Source organism: Apodemus sylvaticus, chromosome 22, assembly GCF_947179515.1.
Source record: "Apodemus sylvaticus chromosome 22, mApoSyl1.1, whole genome shotgun sequence".
Classification (NCBI taxonomy): domain Eukaryota; kingdom Metazoa; phylum Chordata; class Mammalia; order Rodentia; family Muridae; genus Apodemus; species Apodemus sylvaticus.
Genome location: NC_067493.1, coordinates 58,744,214 through 58,761,085, shown reverse-complemented (window position 1 = coordinate 58,761,085; position 16,872 = coordinate 58,744,214). Strand labels below are relative to the sequence as shown.

General features: G+C 50.3%; 1 protein-coding gene across 14 annotated transcripts in view; it reads right to left on the bottom strand.

Annotated features, from left to right (window-relative positions):
- Fbrsl1 (fibrosin like 1) overlaps positions 1-16,872 on the bottom strand; it is an 87,815-nt gene that overhangs the window by 40,396 nt on the left and 30,547 nt on the right. For 9 of the 14 annotated variants that reach the window (XM_052168409.1, XM_052168400.1, XM_052168412.1 and 6 more), the window contains exons 3-5: positions 15,189-15,293; positions 13,332-13,367; positions 12,091-12,180 (exon numbers count right to left, since the gene is read on the bottom strand). The exons of 1 other annotated variant lie outside the window; for it this stretch is intronic. In XM_052168409.1, coding sequence (XP_052024369.1) covers positions 12,091-12,180; positions 13,332-13,367; positions 15,189-15,293 — 231 coding nt within the window. The remainder of the gene's footprint in view (positions 1-12,090; positions 12,181-13,331; positions 13,368-15,188; positions 15,294-16,872) is intronic. 4 more of the 14 variants (XM_052168404.1, XM_052168405.1, XM_052168406.1 and 1 more) reach the window with 2 other exon arrangements.

Below are 16,872 nucleotides of genomic sequence, written 5' to 3'. Positions count from 1 at the left end.
TCAAAAAACAAAACAAAAAAATTAAAGGTAAATAACTCCTGAGATATGATAGCCAAAGTTGAACTCTGGCCTCTACACACATGGGCACATATAATATACATACAAGACTGCACGCACAGACAGATGGACATGCCTTTAATCCCAGCACTCTGGAGGTGGAAGGAGGCAGATCTCTTTGAGTTCAAGGCCAGCCTGGTCTATATATCAAGTGACCTTGAATCAGAGAGGGAAAAAAAGAGAGAAAATTCCCACTATGTTCTGGGACAATAGGAAAGATGCTGAGTACAAGCCTACCTTTCCAAAGCTCTAACTTGTGATAATGCAAATTTATCTAAAAGGGGAACCCCGAATTAAGAATGTTCCTTAAGAGTTTTCCTTATTAAGAAATAAACTATCTACTAGGGAAAGGTTTTCTCAGGAGCCATTACAGTTGAGGTAGAAAAAAGAATGTGACAGAACTGTCCATATTGGTGCTGGTTTTACAAACATGCAAATATAAGAAATATGGGGTCATGGAGGCATCAGTTTAGGGCCCAGAATCAGGTTCTAGGTACTATCTAGTAGAAACATATATAAAGCTGGTAACAGTTGAGGGTAAAGCCAGGCAATGCAATTCAAGTGTTGCTATCCAGTTCTTACATGCTAAAAGCCCAGGTGATGGCCATCAGAAACCAGAAGGTGCCAGGCAGTACATCCCTGCCCAAGTATGACATCCCTGTCCTTCAGACTGCAGACATTGTCTCTTATGCCTCTGTACAGTGACTGCAACAGAAGGCCTTGTAGTGCATACAACAGACCCAACTTCAGCAGGAAGATCTGAGTCAGAGGAGACTGAGCATTTAATATGGAAGGAACAGAGACAGAGAAGAGGAAAACTCTGGGGAAGTTACAGACAAGAGACGGCTAGAAAGGGAGAGGGTGAGGTGATTGACACTGAGGACTAGTGATAATACTGGGTATGATGGAGCCACAGGTAACTGAGCTGAGGCTCAGGGTGGCTCTGCTGGACCCAAGCTGCTGTGGTATGCTCTGAGGTGGACCAATAGGACTTGATAGACTACATGTGGACATGTGAGGGGCATGGATACAGTGGGGCCCAGCTGCTGGGGATGAACTGAGGGCTATATACAAGTCTATGTCTATACACAGTCAACTTCTGAGATAGGACTGGCTGGGACAGGACTTGATAGGCAGGGTCATAGGATTTCTGCCCAGGTTAGAACCTACATCCTACCCACTCCCATCTCCCCCTCCTTCCCTAACTGGGTCTCTGGCAGGCACTGGTACAGCCAGATGGGAGCCACATGCCTCATTCAGGTCCCATCACATACCTGGTAATTAATGGAGAGACAGACCCAGATGGGTAGGGTCAATCCCCAGGCACAACTAGGGGTGACAGATTTAGGTTGGACCCTCTTCCTGAGGCCGTGAAAACCATACCTGATTAATTACATAGTATTTGGAAGGCCTGAAAACTCCACTTCTATCCACTCAGCTAATTTACTTTTTGAGTGTTCAGGCTTAAAACCAAATAAAGCACTAATTACACAATCAACAGTTAATTTAAGTTACATCAGCTTAACAAACCATATGAGATAAACCACTGTGGGGCAGCTATGGTCTCTAAATGTGCATTCTGACCTCTGGCTGGTCTCCTCTGTAACCTGAGCCTTCAGGACAGGAGGGCTTGGGGACAATGGCTACCCACACTGGGATCCTGCCTCTTGCCAAACCCTAAGAGGAGCCTTGACTATCAGCTGGCCTATCAGTGGAACACAGAACAGTATTTTTGAGGGATCCAGAGCAAGTGGTCCCTTCTCTAACCAGGCTCAACAGTGTGAACTCACTCCTCAGCTGTGAGGTTGAGGCCCCAGCTCACTTAGCAAATACTCATGACGCTGCTGGCTCAGCAATGATGTCATCAGCCTCTCATGGAGGCAATTCTAACTTGAGGTCAGTCTAACAAGGTAAATAAACCAGAATATATTGCCCTGAGCCACAGACACTTCTGCAGGGTAACTGTCCTGGAGGGTGCTCTTCTTAGCTCTGTGTAAGAACTGGGGGTTGGAGGAAGGAGGCCTAGAAAGGTCACTTACCCAGCACCTTTTATCATTCTGGAATGTTCCAACAATTTTCCCACAGCTAAAAACCTGCTAAGCCCAATTTATGTTTGGGCTTAATTCTATTGTGAAAAGTGTTACTAGTTTTCTCAGATTGTATTTACATAACAGCAAGGAAATTCTAAACAAGTGTTTCATATCTCTCTGTCGGGTCATCATCCAGTAAGGCACAGAACCCTGTACCTAGACCTGCATCACAGACATGCCTCATCTGTTTTGCTCCACAGGGTCATATGTCTGGGGCACATGCTGGTTCTGTCTTTCAGAACCCCACTCCACATGTACCTGGACATCCCTTCATGCCCCAGCTGTCTACCCTATTCTGCTTGGAGCTAACCAAGCAGATAACCTCCCTGGTTTCTACAGGCCTCTGTGACTCTGATTACAGTCACAGCTAATTACAATCATACAGAGGAACAGTCACAGGCACACACTTGAAAGAGCACAGAAAGCTCCTGGAATATCCCCTCCCCAATGCTCTAAGGAAGTTACTCTGGGGACCCCTACAACCAGAGGCAACTTGGGCATAAAGCCCTCCACCTGCACACTGTGTGTCCTTGTCTAACAGTACAGGACCTCTACCTGCACACTGTGGGACATTCTCTAACAGCACCGGCCTCCACCTGTACACTGTGTCATTCTCTAACAACACAGGGCCTCCACCTGCACACTGTGTGGCCTTGCCTAACAGCACAGAGGATTCCACCTGCACACTGTGTGGCCTTGCCTAACAGCACAGACGATTCTACCTGCACATTGTGTGTCCTCGTCTAACACCACAGGGCCTCCACCTGCACACTGTGTGGCCTTGCCTAACACCACAGGGCCTCCACACTGCACATTGTGGCATTCTCTAACACAGTCCCTGTTCCACTTCCCTTGCCCATAACATCCCCTTTAGATACCCCACATAGCTGGGCCTGTGAGGAGGTTTCTATGACCCTTTAGCCTTGACCACAGTCCCAGGAACTACCGATGGTAGCTATGCCCAAGCCTGGTACTATCACCCTTGCTCTCTGGTCCCACCCATCCCCAACACCACCCTAGTGAAGCCTTGGTTCAAACAGAGCTGCTCTGGTTGCTTCCCAGATCGTCTCCATTTCTTCTACACAAACTGGTGTGTTCCCCACTACTCTTCTTAGCTCCCCTCCCAGCAGCCCAGGCTAGGCTGGGATAATTAACAAGCCTGTGTCAGGAGATAAAAAAGATGGCCAGGCCCAGCATGCAGTTGACCTTTCTCAGAGTCCACTATATTAGTATAATCTCATGTTGTCAGACTGAGAGTGCTAACGATCTCATGAATTATTTATCAACAAACTCTTAAACAGAGCCCCCCTTAACACTCATCCCTAACCTTGGTGTCACAGCAGCTCTGGCTTGTTCTCAATAACTGAATTCTAGCTTTGACAGACACTATGCTCTGGTCTGGCAAGGTCACCCTCTGGAGAACCAAGGACCATCACCCAATGGCAATGGTACCCGTTTTCCTCCTGGCAGCTCACTGTGGCTTCTGAGACACAGGGACCTTCTCCAGTTTTCAACCATGGCTAGTCATGGAACCTTAACAAATCTTGTTGCACAGTTGCTGGGAGGTGCTCATGGTGTGGAAAGGTGGGGCAAGAATTCAGAAGCCAGTGGGCTGGAAAGACGGCTCAGAGACTGACTGCTCTTCCAGAGGTCCTAAGTTCAATTCCCAGCAACCACATGGTGGCTCACGACCGCCCATCCACAATGAGAGCCAACGCCGTCTTCTGGCATGTCTGATGTTGTCATAAAATAAATATTAAAAAAAAATTCAGGTACCAGGCTGCCCTGAAAGGCCTATTATGGGTCAGGACCTACAGTTAGGAGTAGGCCTGGACACATGGAACCGGCTCCCTGTGACGAAAGCACTGGTAACCCCAAAAAGGACAACGGAGGAGTGGGGTGTGGGAAAGAGTGTGGCATGAGGTGTAGGGCATCAGACTACAGCACTTCTGAGTCAGAACTGCTGAGGGTAGGGGTGCTCCATCTCCTTATTGATCTATCTGTGGGGACCTAAGGCCATGGAGGGGGATGCAGCTGTACTCTGTCAGCATTCACCTGGGCCTAGTGACTCCAGCCTGAAAGGCAGGACCTGATAGGCTTCTGGGTTAGGAAGAGTGTGGTAGCCCCACCCCAGACCCTCCTGGCGTTTGGCCATGGTACACAGTGTTGTCTGAAGGTCTCATACCTGATGTGCCATGCCACTGTAACTCCATGTCCAACCCTGGGGAGGCTGGGCAGAGACGTGAAGCCTCTAACTCATGAGCTGTTTCATTCCTCACAGCAAAGCCCAGTGGTCAAGGCATGGAAGTCAGGGGAATTCATCTCAGAGATGAAAGACAAGAAAGGAATCAACCCCTGGGAAGGCAGCGTAGGGCACAGGGAGAGCTAGGGAAGCCCCTGGGAAAATGGTACCCTTGTGGAATTAGGTCTATCCCAAGCCTGGAGATACCCTACTTCCCCCTTGGCAGACCCTACCCAGGACCGGGTGCAAACATGGTCTAGATGGCCTCCAGTCCAGCCCAGCCACCAGCTTATGTCCCCACCCTGAGGGTACAATCACTTGATGGCTGAGCTACATAAATCATGAGTCAGAAACAGTGACAGGACTTCTCAAACCAGGTGCCAGTGTGAGTAGAGGCTTGGGGTAGTCTCTGCAGTCATGTCCTGTCTCTAGGGGTAAAATGGGACACGGAAGGGCCACGCCCACTGTCCCTATCTAAACATGGCCCTCCAGGGGACCACTACTTCCCTATGCAATGTTCATACCGGGGATTTGATGTGTTCCTGTTTCTGAATCTGTGAGTTGGTCTATGCCTCTTTCAAAAGTCAATTGCCACGCTGAAATAAGATAACATGGAGGAATTTTAGAGGTGATGGGAATACTGTGGGAGAAGAGAAGTCCTCAGAAGTGCTGTGGCTCGTGTTGCACCTACATCACCTTCACACAGAACCACATACCCACATGCCATATGTAATGCCCAGCCCCAGCATCACAGCCTACGGCTGGACCATAGGATCTCCCAGATCCTACAAGACTTGCCTACACACTGGCTGATGATAACTCCAAGCCCATCAGGGAGCCATCTCTAGAGGTGACCCAACTGCAGTTGTCTAAGCCACTGAAACAGTCCTCACCTGGCGCCAAGGCCTCAGTCTTGGGAGTCTCATCTTCTTTGCCATCTACTGCAAAGCATGCAGATAAGGACAGGTATACTCCTCACAGTCCCTCACCTCCACACTCCACTTCTCTGTGCTCACTCACCTTCTTCTGGTTACCTGAATACACCAAAATACCACTGTGTAGAGCCCTCACCAACTGCTTGCCATTTCTCCCCTGAGCCCCACCCCTTGCCTCTAGGGTGGTCTCTCTGCAATAACCCAGTGCTATCCATCCCTGACCCCTAGGGTAGCTATATATCTCTTCAGAATAACCTGGTGCCATTTTTCTTCCTTCCAAGTAGTTACTCTGAAGTCACTTACCTATCTTTTTTTTGTGTGTGTGTGTGGGGGGAGAATGGGGTGGGGTTGTTTGTTTCGAGACAGGGTTTCTCTGCCTGTCATGGATAGAGAGCTTGTAGACTAGGCTGGCCTGGAACTCAGAGATTCGCTTGCCTCTGGTTCCACAGGGTTGGGATTAAAGGCATGAGCCACCACTACCAGCTTCATTTCCCTGTCTTTTGTGTGCAGTATCCCTACCCATGTAGGGCTTCCTCTGAACTGGTAGCCACATCTCTAGTCCCTCCTGGGGAGGGATCAGCAGAGCACAACTGGCTGTGCCCAAGCTGTTGCCCTCAGACTTGGTCGTTCTATGAGGCTGATGAACGGGAGGCATGGGTTCAGCTGCTACTCCAGCTTTAAAGACTCCTGTGCTGAGGTCAGGAGGAGAGGAGTAGGTGCTCCTCAGTCCCCCTGCCAGCTCCAGAGAAAAACTGGCAGGTTTATTGCTTTTGTTCAAATTATGATCACTTGGAAGTGGCCCTAGGAACAGCATAATGGATGTCATAAACCTGCCTCATGAATACAGAGCCTACACTACAGGGCTACAAGGCTGGGCAGACATGTGACTCTGACCAGAACAGAGGCACTGGCACAGGAGAGAGGATGGGGGCGGGCTCACTTTTGTCATTGGAAGGCCCAAGATAGAACAGGCATATCAGAATGGCTGTGTTCCCCTCAGGACTTGAGGAAGGGGTGACAGCTCCGTCTGTGTGTACTGTTAGCCTGGGCTCTGTGGCACATGCCTACCTCAGGCCACCACCGTGCTGTTCCCTTTTTGATGCTTCAGTCACCTGACTGAATACCACCCCTGGCCTTAAGCACAACTAAGCCTTGCTTCTGGGGAAGTGGTTGTGTGACCCAATGCCCACAGAGATTCAAGTCTATCCTCCTTCCAAGGCAGAACAGCCCTGACAGCTCAGATCCCACTGTCTGGCTCTGGAGCATATCCTAGGGACTCAGAGACACTCACAGGTATTCCAGAGGCAGGCAAGTCCCTGCTTTGGGGGAGGAGGACATTTCACAGATGAGCAAGTCAAGTTAATCAGTCCCAGTTCAGCCAAATCAAAGCACAGCCCCCAGACCCATTCCCAGACCCAGAAGGAAAACGGCAGGGTCGGGTGTGGAGCCCAGCAGCTCACAGCACTAAAAGAGGCCTAACCCCTGGTCCAGGACAAAGAAGAGTATCTGCGTGATAAAGAATACCTTCCATGGGACTCTTGGCCCACAGACAGCCTCAACAGGACACTGTTGCCCACTCAGGACCCTCAGGCTAGAACCTCATGTACTCTGAGGCGGGGCTAACGTTTGCAGGCTCTGAGGAACCACACTGGCTCTTCTCTGCAGGCACAGAGCAGGTTCGCAGGGTCTGGAATTCTACCCCTAAGGACCCAGGATAAGATTGGTGCCACAGTGGCAATGGAGAGTTTCCTCAGCGAAGAACAGACATGGGGGTGGTGACGAAAAGGATGCTCACAGTATGGAGTGAGAGTACGGCAGAGTGCCTAGAGCTCTGGATGGACAAACCAGGTGGCCCATGTGTGATGACTTCACTCGGTGAGGGTCCCCATGCCAGCCACACAGGATGGGTACCGGGGCAGGTAGTAGCCTACCTGGGGTCTAGAGGAGACCTGGTACCCTTTCCATAGACTGTAGTCCTTCCTTTGAGTCTTCCTGTACTCAGGCAGGGTTCCTACGACTTTGAAGTCTGTAGAGACTGGCATCTTGGCTGAAGGTTGAGGTGACACCTCAAGAAGAGGCCAGTGCCTAGGGAGCATGTGGTCTCAAAATCTTCAGGACAGACACTCTTTCCAAAGTGAACAGGGTTCCTGTTCACACTCACTCTCTGGGGATCCTTCAAGCTGGGAAAGGGAATCCCAGGCTCATAGGAGCTTAACTCCTGGGATAAAACCTTAGTCTCCTGCAGGCTATGAGCCCTGAACACTGCAGACAGTCAATTGTAGGTCCAGACCTAGTGTGGCCTCTGTGAAAGAAGAGAGGTAGGGTCCCTGTAATCAAAATATCAGCCACACAGATCATACGAGGTAACCCTAAGGGTCCATTCACAGAATCACCAAGCACCAGCCTCAGTTTGAAAATACATAGATGAAGTTGGCTGGCCTGGCAGATGCTAGAGGGCCCAGATGCTGGGGAATGGCTATAGGCGTCCTTCAGCATCCTGTGTGAACTCCTGATATGTGGACTAAATTTCTCACAAGCTTCACAACATCACTCTCAGGGCTATTTGTTAGGCAGTCATGCTACTGATGTGATGAGAGGCTTCTGATGCAGGAGTGGCACCCTGTTGTTATAGCAGAGTACTGCCCTGGCATTTAAATCACATCAGGTGTCACAGCCCTGCCAGCATTCTCCTGCACATTTCTGCATTTGAAACAGAGAGGCACTGAGAAGCGCACCCAGGTCCAGCAGCACTCAGCGACTCTTTAGTGTAAGGGTGTTTAGTGGGATGTGTCGGGAAGGAAGTAGCTCACACAGGTATCAGTAGTTTACACTCTAACAACTGAAAGTTAATTTCTGAGGCTCAGCAGTTAAGAGCAGCACTTCCTGCTCTTGCAGGGGATCTGGGTTTAGTTTACAGCACCTACTTTGGGTGGCTCATAGCCACCTGTGACTCCAATCCTATGGGATCTAAAGCCCTCTTCTGGCCTCCAAAGGCACACAGAAGCACACAGTACACATAAATCATATATGCACACACACAAAAAAAATAAAAATAATTTAAAAGAAGAATAATAAAGAAAAGAAGAATAAAAATAAAAACCTTTTGAAATTGCTCAAAGGCAATATAATTATAATAATCAGCTAATTATACCCCGTGCAACGTGCCAAGGGGACTTTTCTGGCAGATACTGCTTGCCGATGGGACCCTGATCCCTTCTGTACCTGGCCTTGAGGTTTGCTCTCACACAAAAGCATCCTCACCTACTCTAACCATCAAGACTGGGAAGAAGACAGTGCAACTTTCTCACCACATCCTAGTCTCCTGCAGGCCTTCAATGACTCTCTTGCTGCACCACGGCCAGAGCTTCCCGGGCCCCACTGCCCAGGAACCTCACCTCTAAGGCTTCTTCATCAAGCATACTTAGGCTTCTAGGGCAGGGCCTTCCTATGGCTGCTCTTAGGCACAGCTTATACAGGTCTGCCCCTGCCACAGGATGTAAGCAAGGCTACCCCTACCTGGCCCTCTGCTTCTCCCCTCACTCCCCATCCATACCAGGCTCCCCACACTCGGTGCTCGATACTTTCAGGGTGCTCTGGAAGTATCCATGCCTAGCAGATGCGGAGGTTGCCTAAGACCAGAAGCACGGATGCAGCTGACTTGATGGGACCAGTGTGGTGGAGGCTGGAGACTTCTAACCTGCGAGGCGAGAGTTGCTCAGGCAGTCGTGCATTTGTTGTCACCACTGTCAGACTCTGAGCTGTGTACTACTGTGGCTGACACACAGGAGATGCTCACTGAACATTTACTGAAGGAAAAGGGTAAAGTAATGGCAATTCCTTTCTCATATCGTAACTAGGCCCCTACAATGGAAAAGACCAGAGGACAACAGGGAGACCACAGGGAAGGCTGTCTGGGGGCTACCAGGGCTCCTGATGGTGCTCCAGGCACCAAGGTGGAGGAGGGTCTAGTCAGGACACTCAGATAACAGCTCATTTCTAACAGTGACAAGGTACTTAGGGAACTTTGGGCCAAACTGCCATGTGGAGCACCAATGGGTTACGTGTGTTTGGGTAATGGGGGGAGATGTAGACCTTGGACCCAGCAAACTACCCCTGAAGCCAGCGCCTGGAAGATATGTTCTATAGCCTCTTCAATCCCTGAGACCTCATCTGAAGAGCAAAAGTAATATCAAAAATGTAATTCCACATTACAGGCTAGCTAGGTAGCCAAGTCTGCATCATATCAGCACTGGTCAGTTCAGCGCCACTATGGCTGCCGCCACCTCCTCTGCTGCTGATCCTAGACGGTGTCTTGCTGGGCATGGGCAGTTCTAGAACAGTCTTAGTATTGAGTGTAGGGAGACCAACTGGCAATCTTTTTTTTTTGTTTTGGTTTTTTTGTTTGTTTGTTTTTTGGTTTTTGGTTTTTTGGAGACAGGGTTTCTCTGTATAGCCCTGGCTGTCCTAGAACTCACTCTGTAGACCAGGCTGGCCTCGAACTCAGAAATCCGCCTGCCTCTGCCTCCCAGAGTGCTGGGATTATAGGCGTGTGCCACCACGGCCCTGCTGGCAATCTTTACATATAGAAATTATTCTCATTTCTTTTCCCGAAGGAAGCCCCTGAGGCCTACTTTTCAGGAGGGCTCATCACACCCTTGGCTGTGAGCAACCAAATTAAGGAAAGCACCTTCTGACTAATTTATGGTACTAACAAACATTTGACAGCAGACTGGGGAGGCAGTGCTTACCTTCCAGAATGAAACCTATTAAGGATGAGCAATAACTGGGGATGTTTCTGAGGATTAATCTCAGCAAAATTAACACACTTTAAAACACAGTTTGGAGCGGGGCGTGGTGGCGCACGCCTTTAATCCCAGGACTTGGGAGGCAGAGGCAGGTGGATTTCTGAGTTCAAGGCCTGCCTGGTCTACAAAGTGAGTTCCAGGACAGCCAGGGCTACATAGAGAAACCCTGTCTCCAAAAAACAACAAAAAAAAAATTACAACAAAAAAAACCAACAACACAGTTTGTAGGTTGGGGATGTAGTTCAGTGGAGGAATGCTTGTCTAGTATGTACAAGGCCATGAGTTCAAATCCTAGTAGTACAAAATTAATTCATTAATTTAAAAGAATGGAGTCTGAAGCTGGGCATGTGGGGCGGGGTGTGCCTTTAGTCCTGGCACTGTGAAGACAGGTGAATTTCTGTGAAGTCAAGGCTAGTCTTGACAGTGACAGCTACACAGAGAAGACCTTATCCCAACAGAAGAGCCTACAGAGCTACGTTAGAGATACACAGCGATGCCGTATATAGTGATACTCTAGGGCAAGGAGAGGAAGTACTCAGGTGGGGACTGGCGGGGGAGCATACACCCACACCCACACCAGTGCGGCAAAGCCAGAGTTGCACACAAACGTGGTGAGAAATTGGGATTCCCTGAGAAGCCACAGGGGCACATGAGTAATGTCTACAGATATGCAGGAATGCATAAACTACAGATGATAAAAACAGATACAAAGGCCAAGGAAAAATAACAGATACTACATACAAAAGCCAGAGAGCCACATGATCTAGATCACACGTATAGTCCCATTTACATGCAACACACATTCAAACATATAGACCTGCTCATAAGACTGGGCATTGTCTCTTGCTGTCTGTCTGGAGCTTGGTGCCCATCTGAGCCCATAGGACAAATGGACATGAGGTCCCAGGTTGAGATAGTTTGCACACATCGGGGCTCACAATGGCACGCTGGAGCAGGAAATTCTGCACAGGAAGACCCTAGAGATCTCTTGATTCAAGCCAGGTCGAATATGCTAGGGCCTAGGCTGTGCAAGTTCCAAGGCCCTGCTGGGTCTGTTGCTCAGATGGGAACCCTACAGTCACACTGCAGACCAGTTGCTTCCCTTCCTGCCTCCATGTGTCACTTGTATGCACCTGACACAGGGGGCTAAGCTACAAGCATCTAGCAAGTTAATTGTAGGCTTTTTAAGAGAATAGAAATGCGCCTGGCAGTGGTGGTGCATGCCTGTAATCCCAGCACTCTGGGAGGCAGAGGCAGGCAGATTTCTGAGTTCGAGGCCAGCCTGATCTACAGAGTGAGTTCCAGGACAGCCAGGGCTATACAGAAAAACCCTGTCTCAAAAAAACCAAATCCAAAAAACCAAAAACCAAAAACCAAAAAAGAAGTCTTGTGTGATGATTGTGGACTTGGAAGCACAAAAATGGCCAGGTAGCTCAGAGCAGTGATGCCCCAGATACTGCAGGGAATCGGGTCACAGGCAGGCCAGAGATCACTTGTTTTCAACTTGGATTAGCGTCACACAGGGCCACAGCATCAGCTATATGTTCCAAAACGTAGCATTCTTCCTACCCATAGGATGCTTCAGACCCCTGGAAATGTAGATGATAGATACAGGGCCTAGATTTAAACCTGTGCCCAGGTGCTAGCCCAGATATGCATGGCTTGACTCCAATGCCAGCTGTTTCAACTCTCATGGTTCCGAGTACTGCCAGAAGGTTCTGGTACTGGAGCCCTCTATAAAAATGGTGTACTTCCCAGTGTCTGACAAAGTCCTGGCCACAGAGCCATTCTCAGGAGCATCAGGACATTACACAGGGGAGGGTGACAGAGAAGGCCTGTCTATCAAACTAGGGGCATCACAATCACTCTCAAGAGCCACTGTTCTCAGTGCTCAGGTGTGAACAGGCTGCTCAAAGTCCCACCATGAAAGGTCCCTTTCGATGGCCACCTATAGGAGTCACCTCTCCAAGGTGTCCATAGCCTCTGTGATCAAAAGCCCAAACCCATGCTGAAAGTGGAGCAAAGTCCGATGAGCCTTGATTTTCTACACCCTGTGTGGACAATAGAAGAGATGAGGTTAGGAGGGTGGGAAGTGCAGATGGAGAGAGAAGAGACCAGGCTCCTCCTCTAGCCAAGGCAGGTAGCCCCACCCTTGCTCTGACTTTTGAAAGGCCTACTGGGCCTGAGCTGCTAGCCCAATTCTCCCTTTCTTTCTCTCTAGTGTCCAGGAATCCCAGGGTTGAGAGAGCTGCTCCAATGAGCCCCACTGGGGAACTAATGGGTTAATTACATGCCCCCATAAAAAGCCACTGTGATTTAGAGAGTGAACTAGGCAGGCCCTAACGAGCAGTAAATCAGGGCTGCAGGGATGAGGCAGGCAGAGTCCCAGCCCCAGCTCTCCCAATGAGCCAAAACGCCTATAAATCTGCAGAAATGGCTGTTATGAAGCTCTGGGTTTTATGATGTCATTAATGTTTCTCTTAATACTTAAGTGAAAATGAAGTAAGCCATGAGGAGGTGCGGGAGCTGCTCTGGCCGGTGCTGGGGCCACTCCACAAACTTAGGTAAACGAGGGATTGCCAACACCTGAGGTCAAGCCCCCAGTGGGCCTCACTGAGCATGTGACAAGCCCCTCCTGTAGACCTAGGTGTGCCTACCTACACAGGGGTGTTTGCAGCATCAGCTTGCTGAGTGCCACCCCACCCCAATAGGGCTCTCCACAGGCTGCAAGCCCACCCTCTGGGCACACATTTGTCTCCCCACAGTCTCTGCACACCGGAGCTTTGGACCTCTCAGTTTCTAACCTAAGCCCAAGCCCCTTCAGCAGGTAGATGGGGCTAAGAGCTGGAAGATGGCTGCTCGCACACCACAGGCATCTTTGATATCAAAGAGCCCTAGTCCATAACCAGACCTGCTCACCTTATTAGCAGCTCTGGGCCCCCCCACTTCCTGGCACCCTGCTCACCTGCACAGGGACCCACTGCAGGTTCCTGGCCAAAGTCCTGGAGACTCTGTCTTACGTGTGTGTCCCAAGCTCAGTGCCTGCCAGGAAGCTGCTGCGGTCAGAACCAACCAGGATTCTAAAGGGGAGATTTCAGGGTGGTGGGGTTCTCTGGGCCCTAGAGCTATGAGGCAGCTTTGGCTGATGAATGGCTCTAAGGCAAGGACAAGGACAGCAAAGGAGGAGGGTCTGGAGACTTACTGAGTAGCCTCTCCCAGAAACCGCCTGTGCTGAGCTCTGTGGGAAAAGGAAAAAGACAGTCAGTGGCAGGCTAGGCCACAGCCCGTGGCCCCAGTAGACAGGCAACAGACCCTAGGGCCAGGAAGGCCTCACTGGGGACTGGGGAACAGGGATGAGCATAGTTTATCCTGCACCAGAGAGCTTCTGGGGCCACCTTTGAAGTAGTCATCTCCCTTCTGATTTCACCAGGCCAGCGGTTACTGCAAGAGCTCTGGATGGCCCTCCAGGGATGCCCTTAGCCTATCCACAGCTCCTTTGGGACTAGGATGCTAACTAAAGCTGTCCCCGAAAGTGCAGCAGGAAGACCCTGGCTGATCTTTCACCACTTTTGCTGGAGCCCATAGGGAGGCCCTTCTGGAGGAGGGTGATAGCCTGGGCCCTAAAGGCCAAGTGGCTTGAAGGTAAGCCAACAATCATAATGGAGGCTGGCATGAGGACCCAGGAGCAACTCAAGCTGCCAGGGATTCCATAGCTCCAAAGACAGGCCACACAGAGCAGGTTCAATCATGTGTGTGTGCAGCAGAAACTGTGGAAACTGTGGAAAGTCGGGCTGAAAGCAGAGGCTGAGCTCCTGCAAAGTGATAGTGGGGGTTGGGTGGCAGGGGGACTTCATGATCACTCGTGAGACAATAAAATGGGGAAACAGAGTCAGCAAGGGGAAATGGAAGCAAGGAGGCCAAGCTACAATGCTCCCTTCCTTCAAAACAAGCAATCCCTGATATCCTTTCCTACAGATACTGACAGGACTGGGCCTAGGGTCACTGCTTAAAAGACAGAGCCCACCCAAACCAACCCCTGTTTGGGTCCCACCTGCCAGCCACAGGCAGCTGATAGGGTGGGGGTGGGGCATAATTGGTGAGTTCTCAGCCTCGTGTCGAACTGTGTTCAGAATGCAGCTTCATTCATCCTGGGCCGCAATTAGAGTGCTAACTAGGGCAGCCCTGCGGCCCCAGACAATTACCAGCCTATTTTCCCATCTTGCGGCAACAAGATCAGGAGCCTGGCAATTATGCCTCCCTCAGCGGCAGCAGGCTGCACCCCCCAATCCCCTATTTAAATGATAATGAGACAGACTCATTCAATTTAGTCCTTCAAAAAAAAAAAAAGTACCACCCCGAGGCTACTTCAGGAGCTGGGCAGGGTTGGTGTCCCCGCGGGTGGCCCTTCTGTTTCTACCCCAGTTCTTGAGTCCCTATGCTTCATTCTAGCCTGGTTGCCCCACGCCCCACTAGGCTAGCCCTGTGTCAAGCTCCAGTGCCCTTCCACCCGGCTTTGTGGCTGACTATCCCAGAGACCTAGTACCCAGGGTCCTCTCTCAGGGGCAATGCTATATATAACCCCAAATCAGATCACTACATATGCACCCCTACCTAGTACCTCCAGCCTCAGGACCCATGCCAAGGTGTGCAGCTGTCTACTCTGCTTTGGGCAAGGTAGCACCTGGTGTTTAAGACACGGCACACCATCTATGGATTCAGACATATTTGTGCAATCATGTCTACCCAGATATCACTGCAGAATGTTGGTGTAGCATCTGCCCTAGAGCACAAGGATGCCCACCTTAGGGTTACAGGACTAGTTCTCAGGCTGCTACAATGTGCACTATGAGATAGATACTTAATATTCCAGATGGGCTCCTGCCAGCTCCTAACGCTGCCCTTCATTTACATGTTCCTACTGGTGAGGTCATAATTTGCATTGGAGAAGGCAGACAAACTGCTAATTGCTCATGAGCAGCCTCGGCATAAACTGACAAGCATGGTCAAAGCCATGGGGTACCTGCAGGGTGACACCAGGCTGTCAGTCAGGGATACTCACATCACTTAGCTGGTCCCTCGAGCTGCTACGCTGAGAGCTGGAAGCTTCAAGGACACTGTCATCATCACTGTTCCGATCACCCCCTCTGGCCATTGTGACCTTTATCTGGGGACAGGGAGAAAAAGTCTCAGACAAACATGCACTGACCAATAAGACTTCCTGGCCAGGGTTATCTCCTGCCCACAACTGGAGCTAGGTTCCTCCCAGGACTGGAAGTGGCTCATAGGCAGGAGGACATCCCCCTTAACTAGAGGACATGGGTCTGTTGGTCGAGTCATCAGAAAGAACAGAGACGAGGTGCCAGGAAACCCACCTGGCTGAACGCTCGCAAATTCAGCACCAGACAGGCCAGAAACGATATGCCCCAAGGAGCCACAACATCACTGGCACTGTCCTCCATTCTTCCAGTCACTGACTTTGAAGCTACCCCGGGGGGGGGGGGGGGGGTGGTGTACCAATCACTGAGAGACTACAAACCAGATCTGCTCTCCCTGCCTACAGTCTGGCCTCTCTTCCTGCTGAGGCCCTGTCAGGCTGGGCTGCCCTTCCTACCACATTAAGACATTATATCCATGCACCCACGGTGCCTCCTTCAGCAGTCACAGCAACTCCTCAGGTGTGTGATCTTGAGCTACTTCTTGGCCTCAGTTTGCCATCTGCAGGATGAGCTATACGCTGCTGTAGGCACATGCAGACATGCCAGGGGCTGGCTGACACTGGGTACACTTCATGTTGTATACATTCTGAGACTGCTGACTGTTTGGAACAGCCCTTAGGACAACCTATTTCCCTCTCAGAAAAAGAAAACGGGCCCAGAAAAGGCTGGAAACAGATCTAGAACAAAGTGATAGATATCACTGTCCTTGGCATTAGATACCAGCACCAGCAGGAACACCCCCCTGCATAGCTCACAGCATTCTGGGACTATTTGCGGAGGCCACCTTCCAGCCCTGAACATGAACAGAAATGTTCAGCATGATGGCCTCATACTTCAACCCAGTGCAAGTCTCTGGGAACACTCCTGGGCGCAGTGTTTGGCTAGCACTGGATAATAAGGGGCTATGTGGATGCGCACGAACCTTCATCTTGCTTCCACCTCTTACACCTCTCCTGATTTTACGTGCCAGAGCCAAAGGTATGGATTTGGTCAAAGTCCTCAGAATCCAGCCAGTCATTTCACTATACGCATGTGTCAACCCTAGAACCAGTTTAGGGACTGGAACTGCCAACTTCACCCCAACCCCAGACTGGCAGGAATCCACACCCCTTTCCTATTGGAGCTAACAGAGTACCAAGTCCAAGACACTGACTGGATGTTAGTGCACAGACAGATGGCTAACTGGGGCAAAAGGCTAAGGTCTTGGTGGAGTGAATGCTGGTAGACTGTAGAGGAACTAACCCAGCCTGAGGAGGTGAAGGTGATCACAGTCACTGACTGAACTAACTCTATAGGGTCTGTTCGTTACTAGGCTGACTGAGTCTACTAGTACCTCTGTCATCAGGCAGACTGCCGTGGGGGTATTCTCTTCTGACCCATAGTGGACAAAGACTCACTGGCAACTCGTGAGGGCTGAAACACACACCTGTGCACTTGAACTGTGAGGACACTGAGCATGCTTTCTGCTTGACGCATACATGTTTTCTCTAAGTCAGGCACTGGAGTGAGTGCTATACCCTATGACTC